This window comes from Berghia stephanieae, chromosome 6, assembly GCF_034508935.2.
Source record: "Berghia stephanieae isolate SIO BIC M18660-M18661 chromosome 6, UCSD_Bste_1.3, whole genome shotgun sequence".
NCBI classification, from domain to species: Eukaryota; Metazoa; Mollusca; class Gastropoda; order Nudibranchia; family Aeolidiidae; genus Berghia; species Berghia stephanieae.
The window spans coordinates 11,681,338-11,693,372 of NC_088365.1; the positions used below are offsets into that span (position 1 = coordinate 11,681,338).

The window sequence follows — 12,035 nt, forward strand, 5'->3', positions numbered from 1 at the left end:
GTTGTCTTTGTCCGAAAAATTGTAATATCGCCTTACAGGCGTTATGTCCCGTCCTACATGTTAAATGTTGCAGTTGACCAGGGACCCCTTGTAAAGCGCTTTGAGCACGTTTAGTGGAAATTGCACTATATAAAAGCTCAATTTCATTTAATTTTAATTTTTAGTCCGTGTTTGTCATTAAGATTGGGGACTGTTTGGGTTTTTATAAATGTTATTTGGATGTATGGTATTGATTGTTGTTGTCCTTTTTTTTGTTTTTGTGTTGTATTTGCTGTTGGTCTGTTGTGTGTGTGTGTGTGTGGGGGGGGGGGGGGGGGGGGACACCGTTGAGCCATCATTAAACTGTCACGCTAACAGGGACGACGGACTTAGTTGGCGGCATACCAGGTTCTGTTGTTGTTTTCAGGAATCTGATGTGGTCCGTGTTTGTAATTAAACTAAATTGATCTTTTATATAGCGCAATTTCCACTAAAATGTGCCCAAAGCGCTTTACAAGGGGTCCCTAGCCAACAGCAACATATAACATTTAGGACAAGACATGACGCCTGTAAGCCGATATTATAATATTTTTGGACAAAGACAACGCTGTTAACGTCAGGTACTCATTTTACACCTGAGTACGGTGAGAGAATGTGAGTAAAGAGCCTTATCCAAGGACTCAACTATGCACCGAGCGCGATGCTCGAACCCAGGACCTTCCGATCCGAAAGCGAGTGTCATACCACTAGACCACATAGCCGCACAGAAATCAGTTTTATGTACTAAGTTGGCGGCATACCAGGTTCTGTTGTTGTTTTCGGGTTTTTTAAAATGTTATTTAGATGTATGGTATTATTGTTGTCCTTTTTTGTTTTTGTGTGTTGTATTTGCTGTTGGTCTGTTGGTGGGGGGGGGGGGGGGGGGGGGGGGGGGGGTCTTTGTATTTTTCTTTTTGTGTTTTTAAAAATATTTTTATTCGTTTGATTGTTTGTTTTCTTTTGTTTGATTTTTTTTCTTTTTAAAAATATCTTCAGAACATACCCTGTAAACAATTATACCTCTGAGAGATGAAACAAAAGGCATTATTGTTGTTTTCTTCATTAATTCTATGGTTCTAACTGATTGCTGATCCTCCGAACAACTGATCTGTTGATAAAAAGAAAAAAGAGAAACCCAATAATTTACAATGTCAGACCACAGTGGGGGTTTTTTTTTTTAATTTATTTAGTTGTGTTATTTTTGTTTTTGTTTTTATTTATTTTTTTTTGTTTGTTTGTTTGTTTGTTTGTTTTGTTTTGTTTTGTTTCTTTTTTTGGTTTGTTTTTATCATTATTATTATTTTTTTAAATTTATAATATTGAACTTTTGAGCTTCACATTTAAAGGATTAACAAAATCTTTTCCTGTTTTCTTAAACTAATTACTTCCCCTGTTTGTTTGGTTTTTTTTTTTTTTTTTTTTTGATGAGTTAAATCAAATGACAAATATAATTATTGTTTTATATTAAAAACAGAATAATTCTTGTGAACTTTGATTAGCATCCATCCCCGTGACCTTTTTCAGTGTAAATAAATAACTATGCGTTTTCCAGCAGGGGGCGCCTCGGCATACAGGGAGATTTCTTTAATCATGTGAGGAACTAGAACACGAGGAAAGGGTGGGGGGTGCGGGGTTGGGATGGGGGGGGGGGGTTGCCAAAGAGTTGGTATCATTTTGATGAAAGAAAAATTACGAAAGGACGTGGAAATAGAAAAAAGAAAATAGCTCTAGTATCAGTCCACATATTATTATTATTATTATTATTATTATTATTATTATTATTATTATATTATTATTATTATTATTTATTATTATTATTATTATTATTATTATTATTATTATTATTTATTATTATTATTATGTTTTTAATTTAGAAAATTTTAATTTATATTTTAGTAATTTAAAAAAATGAATTTCTCATATTTAAGTTTTTTCTGATAAAATTTAAACTTATTCAAATATGAACAAGCTTTTTTATTTTAATCGGGGGGGGGGGGGGGGGGATCAATAGGATCCAGCAGCAGGTGTTTTTATTGTCATTTTGTGTGTCCATCAACCTTAATATACAGATGTATTTTGAATAAAATGCCAAGCAAATAACAAGTGTAATCCTCCTCCCAAGGCATTTTGTGGCATCACTATCGATTCTTCATAAATCGTGAGTGTTTAAGTTAGAATTATGAACTAACATGCAACATTTGAATTCGTTGCAGTTTAAGAAGAAACAATTCTGTTAATTTCTCCCTAAAAGTTGAGAATTGTTAATTTTAGCCGAAGCAGAACATAAGACATTTATTATTTGAATTTGATTTGGACTGGATGGGGTTCCTGACCTACCATATCGACTTAATACCGTTTTGAGGCGAAGGGTCACATATTATATATGATTTGTAAAACATTTGAGTGTATTCATTTTAGTGGGGACCTGTGCTTGTGTCTGGGTGAGACTTTTAGGTGATCTCAAACTAAGTACTTTGATAGTGTGCTCTTGGAATCTCTATCTATTACCTATTTGAACCAATCCCCCTTTGTCTTACCTTTTTTTTTTTTTTTTGGGGGGGGGGGGGTGCTTTAATTGTAATTCTAGAACTTTTCACTATCCCATTTTCTTCCTTTTTTACTGGCGCTGATATAACCTCAATGTGTTGCAAGCGCAGTAAAACCCTTTAAAAACAAAAACAAACAGGCAGATTACAATAATAAGGCGATGGATCACATTTATTTTATTTTTTAAAAAGAGAAGATACAATTTGAAAAGAAAAAAAAATAGATAAATAAAAAGAAACAAAAATAATGTAACAACCAAAAAAAATTTGTTAAAAATGTCAATGTGACGATAATCGTCAGGATAATCATTCGACATTTGAACAGCGATGGCTGGCGATGTGTCTCAGGAACAGCATTTCATTAATTTGCAGGTTTATATAGATAGAGCATTTTCACATGTACGTCGCACAAGCGCATATTATATTGAGCACTACATTTATCACCGCACTAAGAGTTTCAATTAAAAGACACGAGACGGCATAATTTGTATTGACCAGAAAACAAATTCTCGATTTAATCAAAATTTACTTTAGATAGATTTAGAATTGTCTTTGTTGGTTACTATTCATATTGATCACATAGTAGACAGATAGATAGATAGATAGATATATAGATAGATAGATAGATAGATAGATAGATAGATAGATAGATAGATAGATAGATAGATAGATAGATAGATAGATAGATGGATGGATGGGTGGGTGGGTGGGTGGGTGGGTGGGTAGGTAGGTAGATAGGTAGGTAGATAGATAGATAGATAGATAGATAGATAGATAGATACATAGATAGATAGATACATAGATAGATAGTTGGATGGATAGATAGATAGATAGATAGACGGGCGGGCGGACGGATAGATAGATAGATATATAGACAGACAGATAGATAGATAGATAGATAGATAGATAGATAGATAGATAGATAGATAGATAGATAGATAGACGGGCGGGCGGACGGATAGATATATAGATAGATAGATACATATGGATAGACAAACAGATAGATAGATAGATAGATAGATAGATAGATAGATAGATAGATAGATAGATAGGCAGGCAGTTGGTTGAGTGGTTATAATCTAGGTGGATGAGTGGTTTATAGACAGACAGATTGACAGACATACTGAATAACAATCGTTTGGGTGGTTAGATGGATGAATGATGGAAGTAAAATAATTGATCAACGTGTGGAGAGATTGTTCGTGGTTAGTGTGTTGTTGTTGTAAATTGTTATGTTGAAATTGTTTTAATGCTCATTATCATCATCATTATCACCATCATTATTGTAGTCGAGTGGCTGTTGTGAGGGATATTGACCCAGTCCGTCTTTATCGATTCACTCCGGACGTTAGCAGATACTGTTAGATAGACAGATAGATAGATAGGTAGATAGATAGATAGGTAGATAGATAGATAGATAGATAGATAGATAGATAGATAGATAGATAGATAGATAGATAGATAGATAGATAGGTAGTCAGAGATCAGAAGACAGGTTGATGGATATGCGAATATATATCATTTCCATAGTCAGAGATCAGAATTAAGGTTGATTGATATCCGAATATATTATATTATATAGAAAGTCAGCTTGAGATAAGATTAAAGGTTGATGAATATACGAATATAATATATTATACAGATATTACGAGATCACAACAAAGGTTGGTGAATAAATAAATACATATTATATAGATCGTATAGTAAGACAAATGAAAATATGTGATGAATATACAGATATTATGTATTATTTCGATAGTCAGAGATCAGAATTAAGGTTGAGGAATGTATATTAATCAGATCGTAAGAGATCAGAATACAGGCTGATGGATATGCGAATATATGTGATATAAATGGTCAGAGGTCAGAGTAAAGGTTGATGGATATGCGAATATATATTATATAAATGTCAGAGGTCAGAGTAAAAGTTGATGGATATGCGAATATATATTATATAAATGATAAGAGGTCAGTGTAAAAGTTGATGGATATGCGAATATATATTATATAAATGATAAGAGGTCAGAGTAAAGGTTGATGGATATGCGAATATATATTATATAAATGGTCAGAGGTCAGAGTAAAGGTTGATGGATATGCGAATATATATTATATAAATGGTCAGAGGTCAGAAGTTTTAAGTAAAGAGTGTTGATGGATATGCGAATATATATTATATAAATGACAGAAGTCAGAGTAAAGGTTGATGGATATGCGATTATATATTATATAAATGGTCAGAGGTCAGAGTAAAAGTTGATGGATATGCGAATATATGTTATATAAATGACAGAAGTCAGAGTAAAGGTTGATGGATATGCGAATATATGTTATATAAATGACAGAAGTCAGAGTAAAGGTTGATGGATATGCGAATATATATTATATAAATGGTCAGAGGTCAGAGTAAAAGTTGATGGATATGCGAATATATATTATATAAATGGTCAGAGGTCAGAGTAAAGGTTGATGGATATGCGAATATATGTTATATAAATGACAGAAGTCAGAGTAAAGGTTGATGGATATGCGAATATATGTTATATAAATGGTCAGAGGTCAGAGTAAAAGTTGATGGATATGCGAATATATTTATATAAATGGTCAGAGGTCAGAGTAAAGTTGATGGATATGCGAATATATATTATATAAATGGTCAGAGGTCAGAGTAAAAAGTTGATGGATATGCGAATATATATTATATAAATGGTCAGAGGTCAGAGTAAAGATTGATGGATATGCGAATATATATTATATAAATAGTCATAGGTCAGAGTAAAGGTTGATGGATATGCGAATATATATTATATAAATGGTCAGAGGTCAGAGTAAAGGTTGATGGATATGCGAATAGATATTATATACATGTTCAGAGGTCAGAGTAAAGGTTGATGGATATACAAATGGATATTATAGAGAGTGTCAGAGTCAGGATAACGGTGGATGAATATACAAATAATTAGATTGTCCGATTTCAACATGAGGACATGACAATAAGGACATAATTAGACTACGGGCGTGTAACTTGAGATCAAAAATTACAATTAAAACACGATTCCCCAATACCCCCACCCCTCCCCCCCCCCCCCTTACCATTAATATTGTTCGCTCATAACACATACGCTCACCCCCCCCCCTCCCTCAACTCACTCACATATAGATAGTATGCCCTTGGCTAATAAGCTCATAACATTGCCATCCGGAAGTATAACGGATCAACACACAAAACTGTGTGTATCCATGAACGTTTATAGTCGGGTTAATACAGTTCAGTGAGCATTACTCATAAACGCGGATGACAAAAAACAATAACATAATAACCTGACGTCATCTTCGAATTATCTATACACACACAAACACTCACAGAAACTAACGTATACAAATACATAAAACCTGTATATATATTATAATAGAAGACAACTTTTTTTAAAAACCCGACATTTTGCTAGGATCATGTCAAGTGTTGAAATCAATAACGACACAATATGTAGGGATGGGCGATTCATAAGGGACGACATAGTGGCGTAATTAATCTTAAGCATAATTCAAGATCCTGGTTTTATCAGAGCTTCCTCTCTTCTCTATTCAATTAATTTACAGAAAGAAAGAAAGAATAAGAAAGTAAAAAAAAAAAGAAAAAACAAAAACAAGAATCAAATCTCTTTTAAAATGAATCATCATTTGGTGCCTGTCAATTTAAATATAAAATTATTATTATCATTTATATATTTTCTTTTAATTGGGGTTTGGGAGAGGAGGAGAAGGGGAGGGGGTGGTGGGGAGGAGGGGAGGGGGGTTCAATTTTGGATGAATCTAGCTAGTTAGGTGTCTTACATTTTCTTGAGAATAGATTTATTTTTTTTCTTTAAGACAATCAAATCATAAATTTATTTATTATTTCCAGTCAGTGATTGATATAATGTGACCAAATTGTACAACAACGATGTTAAGGGTTTGTAAAGAATATTTTTCTTTACATTTGATTGTATGTTTTGTTGTTTTGTTTTTAATGGTTTTACGGCGCTTGCAACACATTAAGGTCATGTCAGCGCCAGACATTTGATTTTATTTTTTTCTTTTCTTTTTTTCTTCTTAATTTTTTATTTGTATTATTGGAGAGGATAACGATTTGGTGTTTGTATAATATTGAGTTTGTTGTACAGATTATGGTGTTTAAATGAGACGTATTCCAATTTCTTTCAGATTAAATTTTTAAACCAGAATATTGGAGAATTTTAAGATTAAAAAAAAAAAATTTACCAAGGTCAGTTAACATCTTTTTTTTTAAATATTGAATGTCGTCTCTTTTATTCTTTATAATTTAAGAGTTGGTATATGTATGTTTAAAGAACATTTGACTTGTTTGTGTGTGCGTGTGTGTGTTTGATTTTGTTTTGTGTGTGTGTGGGGGGGGGGGGGCTTGTGTCTTTTATTTATTGTTTGATATGTTGGTTTGCTTTTAATTGTGTTTAGTTTATTTATTATTTGGGGGATGGGGGGGGGGAGTATCTTTAAAGAAAACACCGGGTTTAAGATTGTTGCCAGTGGCATGTCTAAATAAGCTTCGCCAGCCAGACACAACAAGGGGGGGATGAATGAATGGATGTTGATTAATTTCTTCTTTTCAGCCTGGCAAAATGCCGGTTCGGTTTAATTAACAGAAGACTTTATAATGAAAATAGAATAGATGTTCTTGTACCGTATTTAGCTCTTTTGATTAGTGATTAGATTGAAATCTTGAATAGACCGCTTCAAAGGACGACTTGACTTGGCTTGACTGACGCATACCAGCAAAATGCCATATTTATTTTTATTCATACGAACCAGTGGACGTTGACTTAACAAATGGATGAATAAAGAGATGACTTCACCCCCCCCCCCCCCCTCCCATCCCCTCCAACTCCTCTTCCTACTTGAACAAAAGAAAGAAAAAGAAAAAGAACAATCATAAATCTGATATTTGTCTTACTCAGGCCTGCCAACCGTCCCGCATTTGCGCCAAGCCGTCCTTCATTTTTGAAAATTATTTTCTAAAAAAAAAAATCAAAAAAAAAAAAATCGAATCTATAAAAAAAATAATAATAATAATAAAAAACCTCTACTTTATTTACTATGGATTTCAAGTAATTATATGGCGTTCTATCGTTTACGATTAAAATGGTTTGCGTCGTAAGCATGTTCAGTTCGGTCGGGTGTCCCTCTTTTCATTTTCAAAAGGTTGGCAGGTCTGCTTACTGCTCTGAAGTCCCGTGTTTAATTTGATAACAATTATATAATGAAATAGAAGCTTTCAATTTAATTTACGAAGACAGATGATACGGACGTTTCGGGTGTCCCCTTTGCTTTGTCAACAAAGCACGATTATTTATTCAAATAAATTATGATGACTCAAGAAAAGTTTGCTGAACACATGCTAAACTACATGACTTAGTTAAATAATGGTACCTCATAGAATAAACATCTTAAAATACGATTGTATTTTAGATGATCTTGGCTGTAAAATAAATACATACTTACTTACTTACTTAGGCCGCCCCTTGGAGCGCCCAACATGAGCCACAAGTCTTCGTCATTCTGTCCTGTCCTCCATGAGTGTACGCAGCTCTCGGGTGTTGTCCATTCCTGTGTCATCTAGCAGACAGTCAATGTATGTTGTATTCTGCCTGCCTGTGTTTCTGGTTCTTTCAAGTGGTTCCCATAGCACAAGTCTACTTGCAATCTCCTCCTTGTGTCTCCAGCAGTGCCCCGCAAGTCTCAGTCTTTTCTGATTAGAGACGATCTTTTTGGGGGATCGTGGCTCGCTCATACGGTAGAGCCACGCTCTCCCCGGCCAGGCGGAGTTGTCGTACCAGTAAGGTCGCGGGTTCAAACCCTCATCACCGCCGCGAAAACAATTTTTATTCTCTATTGTCTTCGGGCACTTTCATACTCACTTCATCTCTTGTAGTCTTCTCTGTTGTATCTTCGAAGTCACGGGGGGGAGGTCACCGTAGAGCTCTTCATTTGACATGTGCTCTTTCCAGCTTACGTTGAAGACCCAAATCATGAAGCTACAACCAAAACGTCTAAAATAATTGACTCCTTCGCTCTAAGCAAAAGAGTCTTTTCTGGGAGATGACGGGTTGCCGATTTTAAGGCGATAACAACGTCGTCCTCTCTTCTCAATTCGTCGGTGGTGTGTCATTCATGTCGTCGTGATTTAGTTTATCAGACCTGTATATTATTATACTGTACACGTCGTCGGTCTTGCCCATCCTGCCTTCCTTCCTTCCTGACAAGCAAGTGACGTTGATAAATTATGACATGTTCAATAGCCTGGAAAATAAAAGAAAACGGTGGTCTGAATGATGGGGGAGGGTGGGGGAGGGGGGGGGGGGGGATCGTGAAAAAAAAAAACTTTTGAAAATTAAAAAGAAAGACATAGATTTGTATTTTAAGAGATGGCATTGAACTGCTTGAACTGAATCACCAGTATTATAACTCTTATTTTAACGGGTCTCATTCAACAGGAGTGGGTGGGGTTGGAATATATAAAATTATCGTAACTACAAAATGCAAACTGTTTTGCTGAGCTACTTTTGTCTGATAATGAATGTGTCTTATAAAATTAAATGGGAATTTATATGGGGCATTTCCACGGTTTAACCATGCTCTATGCGCTTCACAAATGTTTCATCGGTTCCCCCAACTGGCCATATGGAACCTTATTCCGTGTCATACAGTACCCGTCACGATATAGGAACTGGGATAAATTCCGGCTCCATTGGCCTAATGGCTCTGAAGGACTTCTATTATATATATATATATATTTATATATATATATATATATATATATATATAATAATAATATATATATATATATATATATATATATAATATATATATATATATATATATATAATACATATATATATATATATTAAATACATATATATATATATATATATAAATACATAATATATATATATATAAATACATTATATATATATATATATATATATATATATATATATATATAAATACATAATATATATATATATATATATATATATATTAAATACATAATATATATATATATATATATATATATATATATAAATACATAATATATATATATATAAATACATAATATATATATATATAAATACATATATATATATATATATAAATACATAATATATATATATATATATATTATATATATATATATTTATATATATATATAATATAAATTGTATCACTTACTCATATGTGGCCAAAACATATTTTTCTGTGGCTTTCGTCCACGTCTTCAGTTGGCATAATGTCCAATATATAATAATATATATATATATATAATATATATATTTATATATATATATATATATATATATATATTATATATATGTTCCAAGCTAACAGCAACACTTAGTATGTAGGACGATACACAACATCTGCTAGGAGCTGTTACATATTTTTAGACATAGATATCGCTATTACCGGCCAGTTACTCATGTGGAAATAATTTGAGTTAAGTGCTTTCCCAAGAACCCAACTGTGCTCTCAGCCGGAGTGAGACTGGAACCAGGGACCTACTAATCCGAAGGCGAGTGTCATACTACATGACCACAAAGTCGCATTTATATAAATACGTTTTTTAAAATGTTCTTACTTACTTACTTATCCGAACCAGCGACCACCTGAGCTCTAGCCCTTCGGTCGTGTGCCATGACGTAGAAGTTAGACGTCTTTTGTAGTTGTTCTAGGTGACTATAAAGTATGTTGACTGATGCTTGGATTTGGTGGGAGGAATGTGCATCTCAGGTCTTCAAGAGGTTGGCATTCAAGCAAGTGGTGTGTTACTGTTTCAATGGGGTGTTGACATAGGGGGCAGGAAGGGGATATGTCTTATTGTAATTTTGCTTAAATGGTTGTTGAGCGGTATGTGTTGTGTTCTTAGCTGAAAGATGATGCTTTGCTGGTGTTCATGATATGAAATTTATGACAATGTTCTAACGACAAGCTTTTTACTCTTCAGGTCTGTATCTGTGGGAACACATCCTAGGGGGAGTACTGGAGCCTCGACTTCAAGGCGTCTGGAGCTATGGCGAGAAGAGGGTCCGGCCCATTTTATTCAGGTAAATTCCTATGATCTGTTTGAATTATAATCGATCTGTTTGAATTATAATCGATCTGTTTGAATTATTATAATCGTCATTGTTGTCGTTTTCTTGATCATCATCGTCATCATAGAAACGCTATTGTACTAGATTGCCCAGAGACAAAACTGGAAGGGGGATTTGAAACCATCAACAAATGTGATGATGACTTCCGAACCTGGATTGATACCTTGAACATAGAAGTGTAGCCGAACGATACTACTATCATCATCATCATCATCATCATCATCAATAATATCATCGTCGTTGTCGGAAAAGGCATTACCGCTATCGTCGTGGCAGAGGAATTTGTAAAACAGTCTTTCAATTCATCGTTTAATACTCTTTATTGTTTTGTTTTAATTTTTAAAAATCCAAACTCCAAGACGTCGATATAAAAAAAAAAATGTTACAAAATCATCAGAGTATTCAAGAAAAATGCAAGCCTTTAAAGAAATAAAGGTATAAAAGAGGGAATGTCAATGTCCGTATTCACTCAAGGGGGACTAAATAGGATGTTTGGGGAGGAAAAAAATGCTAAAAGATTAGGAATATAAAAAGACATCCACGAACCCAACACCCCCCCCCCCTCCCTTCTCTCTCTCTCTCTCTCTCTCTCTCTCTCTCTCTCTCTCTCTCTCTCTCTCTCTCTCTCTCTCTCTCTTTCTCAATTTACCAAATCGATGAAACTTAAAACACTTTGATCTAGTCTACATTTTTTTCCCCGTTCCCTTAGATTTCATAGAACATTCTGTGTTTTTGAATTACCCCATACTCTCACCAGACTCATTCAACTCTCCTTGGCCGGAGAGTTGAAAATGATGTATTTGTGGCAATTGGCCAACTCTCCGCTGATGGAGTCTAAAGAGGTCTTCAATAATGTATTTATTTGGGCCAATGAGATCCACTTTAATCGCATTGGGGTCTCATTTTAATGGATCACGAAGATTTTTTATCTTTTTTTTGTGTGTGTGTGTGTTTGTGGAATTCTATATTTATGTGTTTGAGAGTTTGCCTATGTTTCATTCTCTTTTTTTTATTGGATAGGGGGTTGGGGGGGGGTCGTAGAGGGTGATTACGTGTTTGTGTATAAGTGTATTTGTGTGTATCTATGTTGTGTATTGATTTAATTGCTTTCGTTCCATTGAATGAATGATTAGTGTCAATTTGCTGGCTTGGAGGATGGGATGTGCAATGAAGTGTGATTGTGAGCTATCTGCCTCTTGTCCCATGTCTGTAGCTCGCCATTTATTGTGACGCTTTATGTTTTGTTCATATATTATAGATATATGATTTGTAAACAATTTGAGTGTATTCCTCTTAGTGGGGTCCA

The 12,035-nt window shown here is 34.1% G+C and overlaps 1 protein-coding gene across 1 annotated transcript in view; it reads left to right on the forward strand.

Annotated features, from left to right (window-relative positions):
* Nucleotides 1–12,035, forward strand: part of LOC144974478 (ribitol-5-phosphate xylosyltransferase 1-like) — a 163,011-nt gene that overhangs the window by 87,528 nt on the left and 63,448 nt on the right. The window contains exon 4 of the mRNA XM_078917377.1: nt 10,582–10,681. Within this exon, the coding sequence (XP_078773503.1) occupies nt 10,582–10,681 (100 nt within the window). The remainder of the gene's footprint in view (nt 1–10,581; nt 10,682–12,035) is intronic.